This window comes from Gouania willdenowi, unplaced genomic scaffold, assembly GCF_900634775.1.
Source record: "Gouania willdenowi unplaced genomic scaffold, fGouWil2.1 scaffold_332_arrow_ctg1, whole genome shotgun sequence".
NCBI lineage: Eukaryota > Metazoa > Chordata > Actinopteri > Blenniiformes > Gobiesocidae > Gouania > Gouania willdenowi.
In genome coordinates, this window is record NW_021145094.1 from 924401 (window position 1) to 949796 (window position 25396).

General features: G+C 36.3%; 2 protein-coding genes across 4 annotated transcripts in view; one reads left to right on the forward strand and one right to left on the reverse strand.

The window, feature by feature from the left end:
• The window catches only part of adam19a (ADAM metallopeptidase domain 19a), a 39822-nt gene extending 38259 nt beyond the window's left edge, over positions 1-1563 (forward strand). The window contains exon 22 of the mRNA XM_028441792.1: positions 1115-1563. Coding sequence (XP_028297593.1) covers positions 1115-1139 — 25 coding nt within the window. The 3' untranslated portion in view covers positions 1140-1563. The remainder of the gene's footprint in view (positions 1-1114) is intronic.
• Positions 1564-4352: 2789 nt separating this feature from the next.
• lrch4 (leucine-rich repeats and calponin homology (CH) domain containing 4) overlaps positions 4353-25396 on the reverse strand; it is a 60241-nt gene continuing 39197 nt past the window's right edge. For 2 of the 3 annotated variants that reach the window (XM_028441814.1, XM_028441812.1), the window contains exons 13-17: positions 25243-25347; positions 20650-20726; positions 12608-12745; positions 12465-12542; positions 10815-11420 (exon numbers count right to left, since the gene is read on the reverse strand). In XM_028441814.1, coding sequence (XP_028297615.1) covers positions 11205-11420; positions 12465-12542; positions 12608-12745; positions 20650-20726; positions 25243-25347 — 614 coding nt within the window. In that variant the 3' untranslated portion in view covers positions 10815-11204. Of the gene's footprint in view, positions 4781-10814; positions 11421-12464; positions 12543-12607; positions 12746-20649; positions 20727-25242; positions 25348-25396 lie in introns of those variants that run through there. The other variant, XM_028441815.1, reaches the window with a different exon arrangement.

Below are 25396 nucleotides of genomic sequence, written 5' to 3' on the forward strand. Positions count from 1 at the left end.
AGTTGATTGTGTCCTCTCTACCTCTTAGACCTGTTCCTAGCATTAGCATTAGCATCAGTTGACCGTGTCCTCTCTACCTCTTAGACCTGTTCCTAGCATTAGCATTAGCATCAGTTGACCGTGTCCTCTCTACCTCTTACCCGGGGTTTCCACTGGATACGTCTCCGCTGCGCCACGACACCGATCCGGTATTTCACCGCTGTCCGCCGTCCGGTAATTCACACCGGTTGTGTTTGCAGTGCGCCGCGGTGCTCTCCGGTTGAACGAGTGTGACGTCACGAGACAGATCAGTTCTCACGATATTTATATAATCGCGCGAGAACGCGGTTAAATGTATGTGTAATAAACTCAACAATAAACAGATAAACAGGTCAGTGTTCCTAACGAAGGAGAACAAGAAGGTTGGACTCTGGATTTGTCATAGACACATTTTTTATCAACAGAGAAGAGATAAACCTGTAAAACCAGTAAAACATGAACTAAATCAAAGTTGCTGCAGTTTACAGTGAGTTACAGTATGAGAGGAAACAATATAGTGGATGTGATTTTGTTTTTACACATTGACGTTTTGGTGATGTAGTTACTTTAAATATAATCTGAAGTGTTTTATTTTGAAAAGTAACCCGATATTTTATTGCGGAATACGTGCTTGATTTCTTGTTTAGCTTCATTTGCTCTGTGCTGATTGATGCGTCGTGCTCCGGTGTCCGCCAGAAATAGAAGCCCTGCGTAAATCTGGTGGAGGACACTGGACTACCACATCTGTGAAGGAGCAGACACGCACCACAGTGGACCTGGTGGAAATTAGCACATTGACTAAAATGGAAACCTATCAGCTCTGGTGACGTGGCGGTGACGTAACGCAGCGGAGCCACATCCAGTGGAATTTGGGGGTTAGACCTGTTCCTAGCATTAGCATTAGCATCAGTTGACTGTGTCCTCTCTACCTCAGACCTTTTCCTAGCATTAGCATCAGTTGACTGTGTCCTCTCTACCTCTTAGACCTGTTCCTAGCATTAGCATTAGCATCAGTTGATTGTGTCCTCTCTACCTCTTAGACCTGTTCCTAGCATTAGCATTAGCATCAGTTGATTGTGTCCTCTCTACCTCTTAGACCTGTTCATAAGCCGTGGCAGTGAGCGTGCTGCTCCATCCCGTGGTCGGCTCGTGACCACCATGTGACCTCCATGTGAGCACCATGTGAGCACCATGTGACCTCCATGTGACCACCATGTGACCACCATGTGACCTCCATGTGACCTCCATGTGACCACCATGTGACCACCATGTGACCTCTCAGCTGCTCGGTGCTGAGAGGAAGGACATGCTTCACATCAGAGCTCAGCGTGCTAACAGCGTTAGCTGTGCTAACATGAACAGAACAGGAACACGTGCACGTTTCTGTGCCCGTGCACGTTTGCAGCTCTGCAGCGTTTCATTGGACAATGGAGGGGGCGTGGCCTACATCGTGTGGACCAGGAAGTCGTTGTTGTTATTGGACGTTAACATGTTCATTGTTGTTAAACAATGTCTAGTGCCTCCAAATAAAATGTGTTATTGTTATTGTTGTTGTTGTTGTTGTTGTTGTTGTTGTTGTTGTTGTTGTTGTTGTTGTTGTTGTTGTTGTTATTGTTATTGTTTGACAAGATTGACTAAATCCTGATTATTGATTATTGATGGAGGGAGAAAACATGCAAGCCTGCTCCAACAGATGTGACGTTAGCGTAGAGGCTAAAGACGAGCTAGTCACGCTACAGGTACGAACAGACCAATCAGATCAATGAGGGCGTGTCACTTCCTGTACCAAAGTAACTTTACTAAAGTACCAGTACTTTAGAGGATCTGTACTTGACCTGAGTATTATTAATATTTTCACTACATTTCAAAGACTAATATTCTTCTACATCCTGTAGTTACGTCAGATTTGTTCATCGAGTCATTTCTGATTCTAAAACGTTTGATCCTCACACTTATTGTATTGTAACTAAGACGTCTCTAGGCGTTGCTAAGGCCAAACACTGGCTGTAGAGTTTAACTTACATTTGGGTTAAATGACATATAAACATAGAATCAGCCTTTGTTTACTTTAACATGACAATTATATTCCAACTTAAATACTGGCTTTTATAAGTTTAACTTTAAAATAAACCATCATAATTTAATAAATCTGAAGACACACACACACACACACACACACACACAGTGTGATAGATTTTCAATCAGAGTAGTAGTAGGAGGAGCTTAGACCCACACTTATGTTGGGGCTCCTCCCAGTGTCTAAATCTAGAACTACACCTACAGTGACCATCGGTCCTTTTCTTTATTTCTACATTTCTAACCATAACCCCTCCCCCTAGTGGTCAAACGTTTTCATTACACTTTTGATGGTAACATAATACACTTAGTTTCATGTCACATGTTAATAATAATCATAATAATAGTTCAACCTCAGCTGTGTAGTAGACTTTAGGTTGGTTCTTCTTCTATTCACAATGTAAATGGTGAAGCGACACTGCCCCCAGCAGGTCATGTATGGTACGGCAGCAACAATGAAGCACAAGTTAGCATGAATTAAACGACACGTCGACGCAAATTCTTCTCGTCCACATTGTCAATAATGTGACTAATCATTTTTACATGATTGTGTGTGTGACACACACAGTGGTTGGATGGAATCTCTAACGCCACCTATGGACAAAAGGTGTGTTTTTTTTATTATTCAGTATATTTGGTATTATTTAATCTATTCTCTCTCAGTGTGTGCTTTGTTTTTGTCATTTTGTGTGTTTTTAGTGTTGTTTGTCTGTTCGTTTTATTATTCCATATATTCTTCTCTTATTTTGTGTGTTTCTGGTAATAGTATTTTTTTCTCTTAGTGATTTTGTTTAGTAATATTTAGTGTTATTATAATTTTTGACTAAAATAATCATTATAAACCCCATATTTTATTGCTTTCATTTGTTAATTTTCCTCTCTCTCTTTCTCTAGTACCCCCTGTATCACATATGCTATTTTAATTTTCTGATACATTTTAGGTTCATTATTAATGTATTTATTTAGTGTTAATAATCTCAGAAATAAAACCTTTGGTAAGGAATTGAAAAGCAGTCGTAAGGTTGTTCAGATGGTGGGAAAAGAAAGATGGAGAAGTTGTTGTTTACGTTACTTTACTTTACTTTACTTTACTTTACTTTACGTTACTTTACTTTACTTTACTTTACTTTACGTTACTTTACTTTACTAATTCACAGCCTCAAACGCTGTAACCTGAAGAGTTAAAACCTAATTTATTTCTGTATTATGATATTGATTTATCTAAATGTTGGACACAAACATGAAAACAAGGGTTTTTCAGTGTGTTTTTTATTCTTCATAATAAACGTATGCAACATACAAACAAAGTATAAAAGTATAAATGAAACACACACTTTTTGTCCGTCTCAGTTCTGTCTTTGACTCGACTGTAGAAACAACTGCATTGTTTCATTCACAAACAGCTGAAATTAATCTAAATGTTAAATGTGAATCAAAATGTTAAGTCTAAATCTAAATGTTAAGTCTAAATCTAAATGTTAAATGTAAATCTAAATGTTAAGTCTAAATCTAAATGTAAAATCTAAATGTTAAATGTGAATCTAAACGTTCAATCTAAATGTTAAACATGAATCTAGATGTTAAATGTGAATCTAACTGTTAAATCTAAACGTTAAATGTGAATCTTAATGTTTAATCTAAATATCAAATGTAAATCTAAATATCAAATGTAACTCTAAATGTTAAATGTGAAACTAAATGTTAAATCTAAATATTAAATTTAGATGTTAAATCTAAACATTAAATTTAGATGTTAAATCTAAATATTAAATTTAGATGTTAAATCTAAATGTTAAATATGAATCTAAATGTTAAATATGAATCTAAATGTTAAATATGAATCTAAATGTTAAATATGAATCTGAATGTTAAATCTAAATGTAAAATGTAAATCTAAATGTTGAATCTGAATCTAACTGAAAAACTTGAAAGAGCAGTAATGACAGGTGTGCGGGCTGCATATCAGCCCAATGAAAGTAAAATTATATTTACATTTACTTTTAGATTTAGCATTTACATTTAAAATTCAGATTAACATTTAGATTTAACATTTAGATTGACATTTAGATTTAACATTCAGATTTAGACTTAACATTTAGATTCACATTAAACATTTAGATTCACATTAAACATTTAGATTCACTTTTAACATTTGCATTTAGATTTAACATTTAGATTTTTACATTAATCGAGTCATAGCGATGCAGAGTCAGGATCTTTTTAAGCGCGTTAAAAAACAACAATAACAAAGCGTGAGAATGATGGTGATTGGTTGGTTTGATGTGGATTTATTAAACCTAAATGTTATGGTCGTTAATAAAACACTACAGTAATATAAACAATGAACATGGTTTTCTTTTTTACAATTTAAAATGAAAAAAAAAATCATCAGAATGATTTTATACTTAATCAATTTTATTCATCAAATTAGAAAAAGTCATGAAATATGAAGCACAAAAAGTCAAGTATTATATTTTCAATGATAAACATTGAATGAGGTGAAATTCACCCCAAGGATTAAAGCAGAATTAATGTGAGGACTTTAGAAAGCGAGGCTCTTATTGTGAAAAGGTCTGAGATTATGTTACTTCCTGATCTTCTCCAGATTGACCAGCAACTGCACAGTGTGGGCCAGTCGACTAAGCCCCTCCTCCTCTGTGATGATGTGGGCGGGGCATAGGTCGTCCTGGTGACGGAGGGAAACAGCTTTACGTCATTCACACCTCTTTACGTCATCATATAAAGCTTTAACATACATGTAGAACTTCCATGTTCTCCCATTGAACCAAGTCAACCTGTCGCTATTCATACAATTATGATTATTATTATTAGACGTTATGTTTTGGTCTTAATCTGGTCTGTTTTAACCTCCATTTAGTCCAAAAATAGTCCTTTAAATTGGGGGTTTTTTAACCTCCAAAATTGATCCAGATTTCTAGAGGCACCAATCGTAAAGTTACTCATGTTGAAATAAACATTTTTACAATATTTAGCAACAAATCATGTTTAAAAACCAGATTTACAGCAATATTTGTCTTCTCTCGTAAAAATATACTGTCAATGTTAAATCTAAATGTTTAATATTAAATCAAAACCTAAATGTTAAATCTAAATATGAAATCTAAATCTAAATTTTGAATCTAAATAGTACATTCAAATATAAATGTTAAAAGAAAATGTTAAACGTAAATCTTATATCTAAATCTGAAAGTTAAATCTAAATGTTAAATATGAAATCTAAATGTTAAATATGAAATCTATATGTTAAATATGAAATCTAAATGTTAAATATGAAATCTAAATTTAAATGTTTAATCTAAATGTTGCTGTTTATTTTAGCACAAGCAACTTTACAATCAGCGCCTCATAAAATGTACTGTATCCCCATTATAGTCATAGACATTTGGTAGTTATTGGAACGTTTAACTTTAGATTGAACACGTTTGGTCAGAAAATAGTAACAAATTATTTCTCATTTAGAAGAAGCTCAACAATTCTAACGTCAAACATAAATACTAATGTGATCCTGGTTTAAGTTACTATATATATATATATATATATATATATACTGTAAATACATAACATTTGTTAGAATTTAGTTTATTGATTAAAAGTGTTAAATACTACGAACAGAAAACTTTTCTACCATATTTTGACATTGTTTAAGATGAGTGGAAAACACGCCTTTTTAATGGCTTTTCAATCATAATTTACAGTTATTTACAGTTATTGAAGTTAACTAATAACTTCAATACAAACTCAAGTTAAATTAAAACGATTAAAAACAGACAAAACAAGAAATATATTAATACAAATAAAACAAATCCTAATTTAAAACTGATCCAAACTCTGCTCATTAATTTAAATAAAAAACAACTGTTTACAAAGGGGGCGGAGCTCTATGTACATAAATGTTCAGCTCCATCACTTTAATAATAATAATAAATCACATAATATACCTCAGCACACCTTTATTTTGTTTCAATAATTAGGCTCCAGTAAACCTTTTATTAATCAACAAATCTATAATTTATTGATTGATTAATTAATGGAACGTTTTCAGTTGTTATGCTTCTTGTAATTGTAATATATAACAGAATAATCAAACAAATAAAACTCAAATATGTTTCTTAAATAAACACTGCATTCATTCATATCTAAATTAAAGTAAAAATACAATTTTTTCCCAAAAGTTCAACAATAAACATTATTTTTAATATATTTTATTCAAATAAAACAAATAGAAAATAAGATGAAAAGATGACTATTTTCTAAGTTATATTTATTCATCAACAGAAGATATTAATTCTGAAATGATTAAAATCACAATAAACTACAGGTGATTTATGTTTTTACTAATGTTGATTTATATAGAATCAACCTTGGGGTCAAGACCCTATTTGAGGTCACAAGACACTGGGAGGGGGTCCACAGATTCCTTCAAGAAACTAAGAACATTTATGAACATCCATCTTCTCCCGCTTAGCCGTTTCCGGGTCGCGGGGGCAGCATCCTCAGTAGGGAGGCCCAGACTTCCCTCTCCCCGGCCACTTCCTCCAGCTCTTCCAGGGGGACCCCGAGACGTTCCCAGGCCAGCCGAGAGACATAGTCTCTCCAGCGTGTCCTGGGTCTTCCCCGGGGCCTCCTTCCGGAGGGACTTGCCCTGAACGCCTCACTAGGGAGGCGTTCAGGGGGCATCCTAATTAGGTGCCCGAGCCACCTCATCTGGCTCTTCTCGATGCGGAGGAGCAGCGACTCTACTTTGAGCCCCTCCCGAATGACTGAGCTTCTCACCCTATCTCTAAGGGAGAGTACAGCCACTCTACGGAGGAAACTCATTTCGGCCGCTTGTACCCGTGATCTTGTTCTTTCGGTCATGACCCAAAGTTCATGACCATAGGTGAGGGTTGGAACGTAGACCGACCTGTAAATAGAGAGCTTTGCTTTTTGGCTCAGCTCCCTTTTCACAATGACGGACTGGTGCAGACTCTGCATCACTGCAGACGCCGCACCAATCCGCCTGTCGATCTTTCGCTCCATCCTTCCCTCACTCGTGAACAAGACCCCGAGGTACTTGAACTCCTCCACCTGGGGCAGAACCTCATCTCCAACCCGGAGAAGGCACTCCGGTCGAGAACCATGGACTCTGATTTGGAGGTGCTGATTCTCATTCCGGCCGCTTCACACTCGGCTGCGAACCGATCCAGTGAGAGTTGAAGGTCACGGTATGTTGGAGCCAACAGGACCACATCATCTGCAAAAAGCAGTGATGCAATACTGAGGCCCCCGAACCGGACCCCCTCAACGCCCTGACTGCGCCTAGAAATTCTGTCCATAAAAGTTATGAACAGAATCGGTGACAAAGGGCAGCCCTGGCGGAGTCCAACCCTCACCGGAAACGATTTCGACTTACTGCCGGCAATGCGGACCAGACTCTGACTCCGGTCATACAGGGAACGAACAGCTCCTATCAGGAGGTTCGATACCCCATACTCCCGGAGGACCCCCCACAGGAATCCCCGAGGGACACGGTCAAATGCCTTTTCCAGGTCCACAAAACACATGTGGACTGGTTGGGCAAATTCCCATGACCCCTCAAGGACCCTGCTGAGGGTGTAGAGCTGGTCCACAGTTCCACGGCCAGGACGAAAACCACATTGCTCCTCCTGAATCCGAAGTTCAACTATCCGGCGGACCCTCCTCTCCAGTACCCCTGAATAGACCTTACCGGGGAGGCTGAGGAGTGTGATCCCTCTATAATTGGAACACACCCTCCGGTCCCCCTTCTTAAAAAGGGGGACCACCACCCCGGTCTGCCAATCCAGAGGCACTGCCCCCGATGTCCACGCGATGTTGCAGAGTCGTGTCAGCCATGACAGCCCCACAACATCCAGGGCCTTGAGGAACTCCGGGCGGATCTCATCCACCCCCGGAGCCCTGCCACAGAGGAGCTTTTTAACCACCTCGGCAACCTCAGCCCCAGAGATAGGAGAGCCCACTCTCGGGTCCCTGGGCCCTGCTTCCTGATTGGAAGGCGTGTCGGTGGGATTGAGGAGGTCTTCGAAGTATTCCCCCCACCGATCCACAACGTCTCGAGTCGAAGTCAGCAGCGCACCATCCGCACCATACATAGTGTTGACGGTGCACTGCTTCCCCCTCCTGAGACGCCGGATGGTGGTCCAGAATCTCTTCAAAGCCGTCCGGAAGTCGTTCTCCATGGCCTCACCAAACTCCTCCCATGTCCGGGCTTTTGCCTCGGCGACCGCCGTGGCTGCACTTCGCTTGGCCCGTCGGTACCTGTCTGCTGCCTCCGGAGTCCCACAGGCCAAAGAGGCCCGGTAGGACTCCTTCTTCAGCTTGACGGCATCCCTCACTCCCGGTGTCCACCAACGGGTTCGGGTATTGCCGCCACGACAGGCACCGACTACCTTGCGGCCACAGCACCGATCAGCCGCCTCAGCAACAGAGGCACGGAACATGGCCCACTCGGACTCAATGTCCCCCGCCTCCTCCGAGACATGGTTGAAGTTTTCCCGGAGGTGGGAGTTGAAGCTCCTTCTGACGGGAGACTCTGCCAGGCATTCCCAGCAGACCCTCACTATACGTTTGGGTCTGCCAGGTCTAACCGGCATCCTCCCCCGCCATCGGAGCCAACTCACCACCAGGTGGTGATCAGTTGACAGCTCCGCCCCTCTCTTTACCCGAGTGTCCAAGACATGCGGCCGCAAGTCCGATGACACGACTACGAAGTCGATCATCGAACTGCGGCCTAGGGTGTCCTGGTGCCAAGTGCACATATGGACACCCTTATGCTTGAACATCGTGTTTGTTAGGGACAATCTGTGGCGAGCACAGAAGTCCAACAACAAAACACCGCTCGGGTTCCGATCAGGGGGACCGTTCCTCCCAATCACGCCCCTCCAGGTCTCACTGTCGCTGCCAACGTGAGCGTTGAAGTCCCCCAGCAGAACGAGGGAATCCCCAGAAGGAGCACTCTCCTGTACTCCCTCTAAGGAATCCAAGAAGGGTGGATACTCCGAGCTGCTGTTTGGCCCATAGGCACAAACAACAGTCATGATCCATCCCCCCACCCGAAGGCGGAGGGAGGCTACCCTCTCGTCTACCGGGGTAAACTCCAACGTACAGGCACTAAGTCGGGGGGCAAGAAGTATAGCCACCCCGGCCCGGCGCCTCTCACCATTGGCGACTCCAGAGTAGAAGAGAGTCCAACCCCTGTCGAGAAGGCTGGTTCCAGAGACCTTGTTATTTATGAACAATTTCAGCCCATTTTTGCTTATTTTTACCATTTTTCTACAACTTCAAACTCACCATTTTTTAAATCATATTTTCATCATTTTTTTCCATATTTTTGCTTCTTTTAATGTATTTTTGCTAAATTTCTCTCATTTCTGACACTTCTACATCACATTTTAATGACTTCTACACATTTTTCCACTTTCCAGACATGTTCATCACTCATAAACCATTTCTACCACTTTTACACCTAATGTCTATATGTTGATCTATTATTGTTACTTTAACCTCTTTTCATCATAATATTCATTATCATTTTTGCTAATTTAACCACATTCACCATTTGTTATGCTCATTATTTCTTAGATTTTCCACCATTTTTGGTCACTTTGAACCATTTTATTAGTGATTAAAACCAGGATTTCCATCATTAAGATGACTATAATAATAATAATAATAAACGTTCCTGGATAACAGTGGATATTATTCAGATGAAGCAGCGTCTAAGGGCGGAGCCTGCAGTGGTCTCCATGACAACGAGGCGAGGCAGAAGCAGAGCAGCAGACAAAGTGGCTTTAATGACGTCTCCATAAACAGGGACAGACGGTAAAAAGCTACAAAAGTTCATCATTCAGAGAAAATATACATTTGAACAGGAAACAGGAAGCAGCAGAAACACTAGCGTCCAATCAGCTTTGGTCGTTTCTCACGGGGGCGTGGCTTGGCTCCATGTTTGTAAAGTAGTGACACATGGGGGCGTGGCCTGGCCCCATGTTTGTAAAGTAGTGACACATGGAGGCGTGGCCTGGCTCCATGTAGTGACACATGGGTGTGTGGCCTGTTTGTAAAGTAGTGACACATGGGGGCGTGGCCTGGTTCCATGTTTGTAAAGTAGTAACGCATGGGGGCGTGGCCTGTTTGTAAAGTAGTGGCAGGAGGTGGGCGTGGCCAAGACCTGAACATGTGTTGGTTCCCACAGGAAGTAGCTGCAGCCATCACAGGAAGTGAAGGGAGGGAGGAGTCATGTTCAAATAAATACAGCAACAATAATTTACACACACACACACACACACACACACACAGGCACGCACACACACAATATAAAATCTGACATTAGGTGTAAATCTAGTCAGTGTTTTTACTCTAACAATAATTATTGTGACTGTGGAGGACGGAGGAACCATGAGACTCATCGACTCACACACACACACTCACTCTGACTGACACACACACACACACACACACACTCACAGTGACTCGTATCGACTCACACTCACTCACACACACACTCACTCACAGAGACTCACATACACACACACACTCACACTGACTCGTATCGACTCACACTCACTCACTCACTCACAGTGACTCACACACACACACACACACACACACACACACACACACACACACACACACACACACACACACACACACACACACACACACACACACACACACACACACACACACACACACACACACACACACACACACACACACACTGACTCGTATCGTCTCACACTCACTCACACACACACTCACAGTGACTCGTACCGACTCACACCAACACAAAGTGACTCACAATGACTCACTGACGTCCTGTCTGAGGGAACACAGACCTCAGCTTGGGCTGGCAGTGACTAAAGTAGTGACAGAGGAAACCTGAGAGGACAGAAGTGGGCGGGGCCACGCTGCTTGTGGGCGGGGCCATGTTACATTCATCAGCTTCATCTGGTGTCTGTGTTTCTGCTGAAACTTCAGTGTCAGAGCAGGAAATGTTGCTGACATCAGCCAATCAGAGAACGGCTGTGTGTGTGCGTGTGCATGTGTGTGCGTACGTGTGTGTGTGCGTTCTAGCTGAGCAGGTAGCAGTAGAGCACGTAGAGCAGAGCCATGGCTGCTGAGTAGAAGAACAGGAAGTCTGTGGACAGCAGCAAGGAAGGGGCGGAGCTAGAGCTGCAGGGGGCGTGGCTTCCCTTCCCACACGCCGTGGACAGCAGAGCCGTCACACAGCGACGCACAGCAGGAAGACGACAGAGAAGCACGTCAGAGCACGCACACACGTCAGCCTGAGGACACACGCGCGCGCACACACACACACGCACACACAGTAAACAGAGTTTAAACCAGGATAACACAAGCACACACACACATGCACAGTAAACAGAGTTAAAACCAGGATAACACGCGCACACACACACACGCACGCGCACACACGCACAGTAAACAGAGTTAAAACCAGGATAACACGCGCACACACACACACACACACGCACACACACGGTTAACAGAGTTAAAACCAGGATAACACACACGCGCACACACGCACACACGCACACACAGTAAACAGAGTTAAAACCAGGATAACACAAGCACACACAGACGCGCGCGCACACACACACACATGCACAGTAAATGTGTTAAAACCAGGATAAACACACGCGCACACACACACACACACGCACACACACGGTAAACAGAGGTAAAACCAGGATAACACACACGCGCACACACGCACGCACACACAGTAAACAGAGTTAAAACCAGGATAACACAAGCACACACAGACGCGCGCGCACACACACACACATGCACAGTAAACAGAGTTAAAACCAGGATAAACACATGCGCACACACACACACACACGGTAAACAGAGTTAAAACCAGGATAACACACACGCGCACACACACACACACACGCACGCACACACACAGTAAACAGAGTTAAAACCAGGATAACACACGCGCGCGCACACACACACACACACATGCACACACACAGGGTAAACAGAGTTAAAACCAGGATAACACACGCACGCACACACACAGTAAACAGAGTTAAAACCAGGATAACACACGCGCACACACAAACACACACACAGGGTAAACAGAGTTAAAACCAGGATAACACACGCGCGCGCACACACACACACACGCATGCACACACACAGTAAACAGAGTTCAAAACCAGGATAAACACGCGCACACACACACACAATAAACAGAGTTAAAACCAGGATAACACACACGCACATTATAACTTATATTTAGTAATGTTTGTCGTTCTAATGGACGTGTTAGTGAGTGACCAATCAGGAGAGAGCATCGTTACCTCAGCCACTCCCATTTTACAACAGGCAGCGATGAAGTTGTTCACGTTGACGCGACATTTGGCCGGACTCAGTTTGGGCTGTGAAGAACACGTGAGCAGGGGTCATGTGACTGATCAAAGGATCAAAGGATCAAAGGACTCACCACGGCGGGGGAGGGGACGTGGATGTTGAGCACGGAGCGCGGGCGCAGCTGATTGGCCAGCTGACAGAGGACGGTGCCGTCGGACAGGGCCGCGCCCAGGTCATGTGACAGAGTGAGCTTCAGCCTGGACTCCAGAGTCTGAGGAGGACATCACAGTTGTTCTGTTTTATCACAGTCAGAAGAGACTTTCATTTCATTATTATATTATATGTTCAAATCAAAGAGTGCTTATTTTATTACAAGTTCATAGAAAAAAACAAACAATTTCAGAAACTGTTGCATTTGTGCTTGATTTAATGAGCATTTTTAATGAGGAACATGTCAAAATAATAGAATTATGCTGAAAGATTCAGATCTATTTTTGACTTCATTCAGGGTTCACACACTTCTTTCACAAGGATTTTTCTAAACTTTTCACCAAATTCCCATGACTTAGTTGTGAACGGCTCACATGATCAACATCCATGTGTTGTTGTGTTTATTTTGTGTATTTAAGTTCTCCTTTTGCATTCCTGGAATCATTGTGTGTATGTGTGTATATGTTTAGTGTGTTTTTGGACTCATTTTTTGTATTTTTATTGTTCCTTTGTGAAATTTTGTATTTGTAATTAGAATAAATGTGTATTTTTGTATTTCTCTGTCATTTTAGTGAAGACTCACTGAGACCAAGCTACAGGTTAGTAACAACAATGTGGTAAAATGAGCTCTTCTTAATGTTAGATCTCTTGTTAACAAGTCACTACTAATTAATGATATTATTTTAACACATCACTTGGACTTTTTATTTCTTAATGAAACATGGTTGAATGATGGTATCAGTAATACTATTCTCAATGAAAGTTCACCACAAGACTTTATTTATTTCAATAAGTGTCGTACTTACAGGAAAGGTGGTGGAGTTGCTGCCATTTTTTTTAAATCAATATTTCAGTGAAAAGAAATAATATTTGGTGGTTTTATCTCCTTTGAATATATGTCATTCTTACTGAAGGGTGATTCAAGAGTTCTGTTTTTAGTCGTTTATAGACCCCCAAAATATTCTGGAGAATTCATGGATGAGTTTGCTGAACTGCTGTCAGTTGTATGCACTGAATACAACTTTTTAATAATAACAGGTGACTTAAATATTCATGTAGACAATAACATGGACAATACTGCCAAAGAACTGTATGTTTTAATGGATACTTTTGGTCTTACACAACATGTGACTGGTCCGACACACACTCAAGGTCACACTTTGGATCTGGTTATCTCTAAAGGTGTTGATATCTCTGCTGTTGATGTAAGAGACTTAGCTCTATCTGATCATTTCTGTGTGTTTTTTGACCTAGAGACTGTAACATCTGTTCCCCCTAGTTATGTGTGTTTAAAGAAAAGGTACATAAATGACAACATGTGCACAGTTTATGGAAACCATAGCAATGACACCAACATTGAGTGCTGAGACAGTTGATGATCTTCTGGATGAGTATAATAGAAACGTCTGTAATGTCATAGATGTGGTGGCTCCAATCAAAACTAAGAGAAAACCAAACACACAGAAAACACCTTGGAGGAGGACTGAGATAATGCAGAATTTGAAATCTGACTGTAGAAGAGCTGAGCGTAAATGGAGATCAACAAAACTCCAAATTCATCTAGAACTATACAAAATAAGTCTGCGAAAATTCAATGATGGCTTGTTCAAAGCAAGGCAGCAATACTTTTCTGAAATTATTGCCAAAAATGTCAACAACTCTCGCACGTTGTTTTCTGTAATTGAAAAGCTCACAACCCCCCCAGATCAGATAGCCCCTGAATTACTGTCAGCTGGAAAATGCAATGAATTTGCTGTATATTTCAATGAAAAAATACAATCAATAAGGTCAAACATCAGAACAAACCAGCAAAATCACAAAAAGCTTGAACAGCTTCAACCACTGAGGGATGAGTCAATTACAATGTTAGAGTTTATTACAGTGAACCCAAAAACAATCCATCAACATGTTGCCTTGACACAATACCCTCAAACTTCTTTAAAACTGTTGTAAAGTCATTTATCACTGATTAGTGTCAGATAATTAACTGATCGTTCCAATCAGGCACCGTACCAAAATCCCTGAAAGTAGCTGCTGTTAAACCTCTGTTAAAAAAGAGAACACTGGATGCCTCTATACTGGCTAACTATAGACCAATCAGAACCTTCCATTCATGGCCAAGATCATTGAGAAGGTGGTCTTCAACCAACTGAGTCAATTCTTAACATTCAACAAAATATTTGATAAATTTCAGTCAGGTTTTGGTTCTCATCACAGCACAGAAACTGATCTGATCAAAGTGATCAATGACATAAGGTTGATTCAGGAAAAGTATCTGTTCTCATTCTATTGGATCTAAGTCTGCATTTGACACTGTAGATCATACAATTTTGTTACACAGATTGTAAACATGGGTTGGACTAAATGTTAAAGTAATGGTTTAAGTTCTACTTGGAGGATCAAAGTTATTTTGTAAACATTGTAAACTTTGAATCTGACAGATTACCAATGTCCTGTGGGGTTCCTCAGGGATCTGTTCTTGGACCTCTTCTGTTTAGCCTTTATATGCTTCCTTTAGGACACATTTTACACAACTGTAAGGTTGATTATCAGAGCTACGCATATGACACACAACTATATCTATCACTGAACCCAGATGACTATGGTCCCATTGAGGTGTTGTGTGACTGTTTAGAAAAAGTAAACTGATGGATGAGTGAAAACTTCCTTCAACTAAACCATGACAAGACGGAGGTGATTGTCTTTGGTAACAAGGAAAAGAGGACTGCTGTCAGCAAGTATCTGAGTCTGGATCTTTAGAAGATAAAGACCAAGTCAAAAACCTTGGTGTTCTGATTGACTCAGATCTGACATTCAGCATCAGATCAAATCTATCACAAAAACATCTTCTACCACCTAAAGAACATCTCCAGAGTGAAAGGTTTAATGACTCAGAAAGATCAGGAGAAAACTGGTCCATGCTTTTATCTCCAGCAGACTGGACTATTGTAATGGTCTTCATCAAACATCTACAGCTGGTTCAGAACGCTGCAGCTCAGGTCTGAACCAGAACAAAGAGGTCAGAACACATTACACTGGCTCCCAGTCAGCCTCAGAGGAGACTGTAAAGTTCTGCTGCTGGTTATAAATGTGTGAATGGGTTTGGTCCAGAATACATCAGTGAGATGTTAGTCAGGTATGAACCCAGCAGGTCTCTGAGATCTATGGACACAGGTCAGATAGTGGAGCCCAGAGCTCACAGTAACCATGGTGATGCTGTGTTTAGTTGTTATGCTGCAAATAAGTGGAACAAACTGCAGCAGAGCTGAAGTCAGCATCACATGTGAACATTTTTAAATACTGTGTATGATTGAGAGAGATTTATGGTCATGATGATGATGTCATGTGTTTGTTGATGATTTTAATTGATTTTACTGATGATTTTAAATGTTCTTATTGATTTTAAACTATTTAAAGTTTTATCATGTAAAGCACATTGAGTTGCCTTGAGTACGAAATGCGCTATACAAATAAATTAGCCTTACAGGGAATGAAAGTAGTGTCTGATCCATCATCATATAACATATAACAATAGCCTGTGACACCTATTTTTAAATAACGATGCATCAGCTACTGAAATGAACATTAAACAACAACTACGTATGTTTAATTATAACTTTACAACACAATGTGTTAAGGGACTAGTTTAAGGTGAGATAACCCTTAACATCTTTGGGGTTTAATATAGTTTAAACATTCAAATAAAATAGGCTGTATTTCTAAAACTTTTACAAAACATTTCAATTATTCCATGACTTTCCAAAACTGGTAAATCATTTTTTTTTTTTAAATTCCATAACTAAGTGGTTAGTGTAGTTTGTGTAACATGATGCTGTGTACAACACATCAAATGAATGAGTGTTTTAGAGTTTTTCCAATCCAAACTTCTTGATGATATAAATGAAGTATTTGAAGAACGTGGGAACACTTTATGATCAAAAATCTATTCAAAATATGTCAACTTTAATCAGATTTGACAGAAACAGAACCATGAGTGATCTCAACAATAGAATAAGTTAAACTTGGCTTAATGGTGTCATTGTAATCACATGAACGGATAGAGTTTAAAAAGTGCTTTTAGTCAAAATGTGATAAATTAACCCTTTATCTGCAGAGGGTAAAAAGCCCTTTTTTCAGTTTTTCAGACCAAAACTTGTAAGTACTGTAAAAAATTACTTTTATTCATATTGAATGTTTGGGTTAGATTGTTATATGTCATGGCTTGTTATTTTCAAAGAGGTCTTGGAGATGAATAATTCCACTCTCTTCACATGTCTTCAGATAAAGCAGTGTTTTTTATTTCTAAAGTCAGGGTTGTGCCAGATTGGAGACAACATGCTAGTTTTTGAACATTTGTAATGTCCAGGGCTTTCCACCACACAGTCAGGGTGGAGGCAATCAGTGGGTTTATAAAGCAGTTATGATGTTTGAGGGTCACAGTGATAAAAGGGAGATCAGAGAGTTTAATATGTTTACAGTCTAGCTGTTCTATTTCTATTCTTTTGGTTTTAGCCATTCTGTTAAATATAATATTTGGTTTGCTAGGTAATAATGTGTGAAATTAGGGGCTTCCAACCCACCCTCACTTTTATTTTTTTGAAGGGTTGAAAGACTTATTTTAGGTTTTTTATTTCTAGCATAGAATTTTGTAATTGCAGAATCTAATCTTTGGAACCATTGTGTTGGTGGTTTCAGTGGATCATAGAGAACAGATAGTTTATTTTAGGTAAGATTTTCATTTTAACTGAGGCTATTCTGCCAAGGAGTGAGATGTGGAGATTGTTCCATCTCTTCAGATCATCTGTGACTTTATCCAACATCGGATCATGATTTAGTTTAATTAATTCATTTAGGTTTGGTGATATATTTAAGCCTGGATATTTAATTATATTTGTGGGGGAGGGGTATTGTGGGTTTTGGCTTACTGGGTTCCATGATTTTTTTGTTAATGGAAGGATTGATGATTTTGACCAGTTAATGGAATAATCTGATAATTTGGAGAAGCTGTTTATTAGTTTAAATACTTCTTCTAATGAGGATTGGGGTTCTTCCAAATAGAGTAAAATATCATCTGCATAAAGATTAATTTTGTGTTATGAGATGGATGAGTGGATTCCTTTAATAACAGAGTTCTGATGAACAGCTGCTGCGAGAGGTTCAACAAATATTGCAAAGAGCAAAGGTGAGAGTGGGCAACATTGTCTGGTTCCCCTCTGCAGTGTGGGGACCCCATTTAAACACCAGGCGACCCTACATAGGCCCCCAACCTTAAGGTTGAAAAACACTGATTTAGTGGCTCCTGAATAGATATTTCTATAGTTTTGATCATTCCTGGTTAAACACTTTAAACTTTCTTTAGCGCTGTCAGATGACTATTGTTGTAATTTGTGCTATACCAAAAAGGAAGTGCACAAAATGATATTAAAATACACAAAACAGCAAAAACAATATACGCAAATGTACATTACAGAAAAATACAGTAAAAGACTAAAAAAAAAAAAACACTTAAAATTACTATAAAAATTAACAAAACAACAAAAGAACACTAAAAAACTAAAAAAGAGAAAAAAAGACTCTGCAAAGCCACAGCACTATAAACAAACAAAACAACACAAATACACAACATGACTCGTTTCAAAACCAAATCAAAAAATGGGTTGTTTTTTATGTTTTATTAATTCAAAACCAGAAAAAGAAAAACCAAAAAAGAAGCGTTTTTCTGTTTTAAAATTAAATCTTGTTCTGTTTGTGTGATATTTGGATATTTACAGTAAACTATGAAGAGAGCTTCATGTTTTAATCTCACCACACAGAGGGGACACACAGGGGGGCAGACTTTTATTCTGCTGCGTTTGATAAAAAATGTATCATGTTGTCCACCTCACGCTGATGACAGAGGTGTAGTTTATGTGTCGATGACGTTTCGTTAACTCATTCAGTGCCAGCCGTTTTTGAGCATTTTGACTGATATTTGTTTCGTTCTTTTGTAATCAGCCGTTAAATAGAACAAGTTTTACACAAATCTTCAGTTTCAGAGCAAAAAGCTGAGAAAAAAGCCTTTTTGTAAAAAAACCCTGTCAGTGACTTTAAAGCTATTTTTTTGCTTTAGTGAGAACTCTAACATCTGAACATCGTTTCCTTATATAAAACACATTAAAAAACACTGAGACCAGGCTTTAGATGATAAAATTATTATTATTTATCTATCTGGGTCAGAGTTGAATGGATTTCTTACTGTATTTTGGTGTTCCTCCAACTTTCTCTGCCATCAGTCTGCACACACGTAACTTCCTCTTTCTCCCTGACATGCAGAGTGTCACTGCTTACCCCATTTTTTTATGATTTTATCTCACCATCACCACACTATCCATGAGTTCCACACACGCTCTGGTCGAGTGTGCACTGCTGGGAACGTTAACTCTCGTACATAGTGCCATTTTCTGTGTCGTAAACGCCATAATGTCACTCGTCCCTGTTCCTTCCTCTTTAGCTAATGGTAGCATCAGTGGCTAATCTCTCATCTAAAGGTGCACTGCTGCCATCTTCAGGGCACAGTTGGTCACTACAACACCCCACAGCTTAGATACTGATGAGGGACCTCCGCCAGGGTGTTTTCTAGTAATCCCCGTGAAACAATGCAAATGACGAGTTATCTCGTCAATGGCACTGAGTGAGTTAAAGAGTTATTGACGCTGGAAGTCTGAATCCGTGAATATCTGCCAACTTTATCTAACAGTGTTATGGACCAAATAGTATCCAGATAATCTAGTGACTGGGAGGAGTTTTACTCCCGGTCTGGACATAAAAAGAAGTAACACATACTGTAAGTTATTACATTAATAAATAAAAACCAAAAAATAAAAGTTACGTAAAACAGGCACATATTTGGAACCAGAGGTGGTGTAATGAATCTACTGGTGCTCCTCGTTCGTCATAATCAACTTCCCTGTGTGTGGACGGCTGCTGTTAGCGGTATTCATAACGTGCAAAATAAGACATTTCTGCCCTCAAAAAAATCTGTAATTGTTTTTGCAAAAGTGTGAAATGGTAGAAGTTCTAACATCTATTGTTCCTCATAGTGAATAGTCAGTCACTAGTTTATTTAGAAACTATTTAGACTGTAACACCGTGAAACAAAACTACAGCGTGAGCAGCTTTATACGAGCTAAAACATCCACACACTGATGAAAACAGGAGCAGAAAACTGCTGAAATAAATCCTAAACAGTCCTATTGTGTGAGGAGACCTGGTCCAGGACCTGGGGAGGGAAACCATGTGTAGTGGACTTCAGTTCCATTATCTAAATATCACACAAAACAAGGTAAAAAACAAAGAAAACAAAAAAACGCTGCGTATCTGGTTTATGTTTTTTCTGTATTTGTTTAAATCAGAAAAAGAAAATAACAACACTGTTTATTTGTTAATTAGAATTGGTTCTAAAATGGAATAACCAGAAAATGAAGGCTACACGAATTAAAACGTTTTTTTTTATGTTGTCATTTCCTGTTTAAGTTGTTTGTTTGATTGTTCAGGTATTTTATTTTTTTATTATAATGTAGTCTAAGACAGGGGTTCTCGATATAATAAATATTTATTGATACATTTTTGCTTATTTTGACCATTTTTCTACAACTCCACCAAACTCATCATATTTTAACATATTTTCATCACTTTCCTCTTAAATCCTTTTAATGTATTTTTGCTACATTTCTCCCATTTCTGACACTTCTACATCATATTTTGGAGGGTACACGCCCTCTGGGACCTTTATTTTGGAGGGTTCCCGCTCTCTGGGACCTTTATTTTGGAGGGTCCCCGCTCTCTGGGACCTTTATTTTGGAGGGTCCCCGCTCTTTGGGACCTTTATTTTGGAGGGTCCCCGCTCTCTGGGACCTTTATTTTGGAGGGTCCCCGCTCTCTGGGACCTTTATTTTGGAGGGTCGCAGGTTGAGAAGTGTGTGTTACCTGGCGTAGCTGTTTGATGTCCTCTCTCTCTTCTTTAGGTGAACGTACTGCTGACTCACCAACACCAGAGACACTCCCTGAAATATGACACATGTCTAATATTACAGTAAAGCTGTGAGATATAACGATATATACTGTATATTTATATATGATAGTGTGATATAACAATAGATATATACTGTATATTTATAGTGTGATATAACAATAGATATATACTGTATATTTATAGTGTGATATAACAATAGATATATACTGTATATTTATATATATGGCAGTGTGATATAACAATAGATATATACTGTATATTTATATATATGGTAGTGTGATATCACAATAGATATATACTGTATATTTATATATATGGTAGTGTGATATAACAATAGATATATACTGTATATTTATATATACGGCAGTGTGATATAACAATAGATATATACTGTATATTTATATATATGGTAGTGTGATATAACAATAGATATATACTGTATATTTATATATATGGTAGTGTGATATAACAATAGATATATACTGTATATTTATATATACGGTAGTGTGATATAACAATAGATATATACTGTATATTTATATATACGGTAGTGTGATATAACAATAATATATACTGATATTTATATATATGAGTAGTGTGATATAACAATAGATATATACTGTATATTTATATATATGGTAGTGTGATATAACAATAGATATATACTGTATATTTATTATATGGTAGTGTGAAATAACATAGATATATCTGTATCTTTATAGTTGTGATACATAGATATATACTGTATATTATATAATGGTAGTGTGATATAACAATAGATATATACTGTATATTTATATATATGGTAGTGTGATATAACAATAGATATATACTGTATATTTTATAGGTGATATAACAATAGATATATACTGTATAATTTATAGTTGTGATATCACAATAGATATAGACTGCTATATTTTTTATAATGTGTAGTGTGATATAACAATAAATATCTACTGTATATTTATAGTGTGATATAACAATAGATATATACTGTATATATATATAGTGTGATTATAACAATAGATATATACTGTATATTTATAGTGTGATATAACAATAGAATATACTGTATATTTATAGTGTGATATAACAATAGATATATACGGTATATTTATAGTGTGATATAACAATAGATATATACTGTATATTTATAGTGTGATATAACAATAGATATATACTGTATATTTATATATATGGCAGTGTGATATAACAATAGATATATACTGTATATTTATATATATGGTAGTGTGATATAACAATAGATATATACTGTATATTTATAGTGTGATATAACAATAGATATATACTGTATATTTATAGTGTGATATAACAATAGATATATACTGTATATTTATATATGGTAGTGTGATATAACAATAGATATATACTGTATATTTATAGTGTGATATAACAATAGATATATACTGTATATTTATAGTGTGATATAACAATAGATATATACTGTATATTTATAGTGTGATATAACAATAGATATATACTGTATATTTATATATATGATAGTGTGATATAACAATAGATATATACTGTATATTTATATATATGGTAGTGTAATATAACAATAGATATATACTGTATATTATAGTGTGATATAACAATAGATATATACTGTATATTTATAGTGTGATATAACAATAAATATATACTGTATATTTATATATATGATAGTGTGATATAACAATAGATATATACTGTATATTTATATATATGGTAGTGTAATATAACAATAGATATATACTGTATATTAATATATATGATAGTGTGATATAACAATAGATATATACTGTATATTAATATATATGGTAGTGTAATATAACAATAGATATATACTGTATATTTATATATGATAGTGTGATATAACAATAGATATATACTGTATATTTATATATATGGTAGTGTGATATAACAATAGATATATACTGTATATTTATAGTGTGATATAACAATAGATATATACTGTATATTTATAGTGTGATATAACAATAGATATATACTGTATATTTATATATATGGTAGTGTGATATAACAATAAATATATACTGTATATTTATATATATGATAGTGTGATATAACAATAGATATATACTGTATATTTATATATATGGTAGTGTAATATAACAATAGATATATACTGTATATTAATATATATGATAGTGTGATATAACAATAGATATATACTGTATATTTATATATATGGTAGTGTGATATAACAATAGATATATACTGTATATTTATATATATGGTAGTGTAATATAACAATAGATATATACTGTATATTTATAGTGTGATATAACAATAGATATATACTGTATATTTATAGTGTGATATAACAATAGATATATACTGTATATTTATAGTGTGATATAACAATAGATATATACTGCATATTTATAGTGTGATATAACAATAGATATATACTGTATATTTATATATATGGTAGTGTGATATAACAATAGATATATACTGTATATTTATATATATGGTAGTGTAATATAACAATAGATATATACTGTATATTTATAGTGTGATATAACAATAGATATATACTGTATATTTATAGTGTGATATAACAATAGATATATACTGTATATTTATAGTGTGATATAACAATAATATATACTGTATATTTATAGTGTGATATAACATAGATATATACTGTATATTTATAGTGTGATATAACAATAGATATATACTGTATATTTATAGTGTGATATAACAATAGATATATACTGTATATTTATAGTGTGATATAACAATAGATATATACTGTATATTTATAGTGTGATATAACAATAGATATATACTGTATATTTATAGTGTGATATAACAATAGATATATACTGTATATTTATAGTGTGATATAACAATAGATATATACTGTATATATTTATAGTGTGATATAACAATAGATATATACTGTATATTTATATATATGATAGTGTGATATAACAATGATATATACTGTATATTTATATATATGTAGTGTAATATAACAATAGATATATACTGTATATTATAGTGTGATATAACAATAGATATATACTGTATATTATATATATGATAGTGTGATATAACAATAGATATATACTGTATATTTATATATATGGTAGTGTAATATAACAATAGATATATACTGTATATTAATATATATGATAGTGTGATATAACAATAGATATATACTGTATATTAATATATATGGTAGTGTAATATAACAATAGATATATACTGTATATTTATATATGATAGTGTGATATAACAATAGATATATACTGTATATTTATATATATGGTAGTGTGATATAACAATAGATATATACTGTATATTTATAGTGTGATATAACAATAGATATATACTGTATATTTATAGTGTGATATAACAATAGATATATACTGTATATTTATAGTGTGATATAACAATAGATATATACTGTATATTTATATATATGATAGTGTGATATAACAATAGATATATACTGTATATTTATATATATGGTAGTGTAATATAACAATAGATATATACTGTATATTAATATATATGATAGTGTGATATAACAATAGATATATACTGTATATTTATAGTGTGATATAACAATAGATATATACTGTATATTTATAGTGTGATATAACAATAGATATATACTGTATATTTATAGTGTGATATAACAATAGATATATACTGCATATTTATAGTGTGATATAACAATAGATATATACTGTATATTTATATATATGGTAGTGTAATATAACAATAGATATATACTGTATATTTATAGTGTGATATAACAATAGATATATACTGTATATTATAGTGTGATATAACAATAGATATATACTGTATATTTATAGTGTGATATAACAATAGATATATACTGTATATTTATAGTGTGATATAACAATAGATATATACTGTATATTTATAGTGTGATATAACAATAGATATATACTGTATATTTATATATGGTAGTGTGATATAACAATAGATATATACTGTATATTATAGTGTGATATAACAATAGATATATACTGTATATTTATAGTGTGATATAACAATAGATATATACTGTATATTTATAGTGTGATATAACAATAGATATATACTGTATATTTATAGTGTGATATAACAATAGATATATACTGTATATTTATATATGGTAGTGTGATATAACAATAGATATATACTGTATATTTATATATGGTAGTGTGATATAACAATAGATATATACTGTATATTTATATATGGTAGTGTGATATAACAATAGATATATACTGTATATTTATAGTGTGATATAACAATAGATATATACTGTATATTTATAGTGTGATATAACAATAGATATATACTGTATATTTATAGTGTGATATAACAATAGATATATACTGTATATTTATAGTGTGATATAACAATAGATATATACTGTATATTTATAGTGTGATATAACAATAGATATATACTGTATATAGTGTTTTAGTAGAGAACATGTTCTCCATACCAGACATGACTAATGTGTGCACTAGGTGGTTCTCTACCTGTGGTTCTGCAGTGGCTGCGGGAGGACATGCGAAACAGGAAGCTGTTGGGTTTGTGGGCTTGTCCTAGTGGTGGGGGGGACGTCTTCGGGGAGCTCGGAGCTTCTAAAGAAAATATTCAGGATAATATTACAAACACTGTATGTGGGTCTAA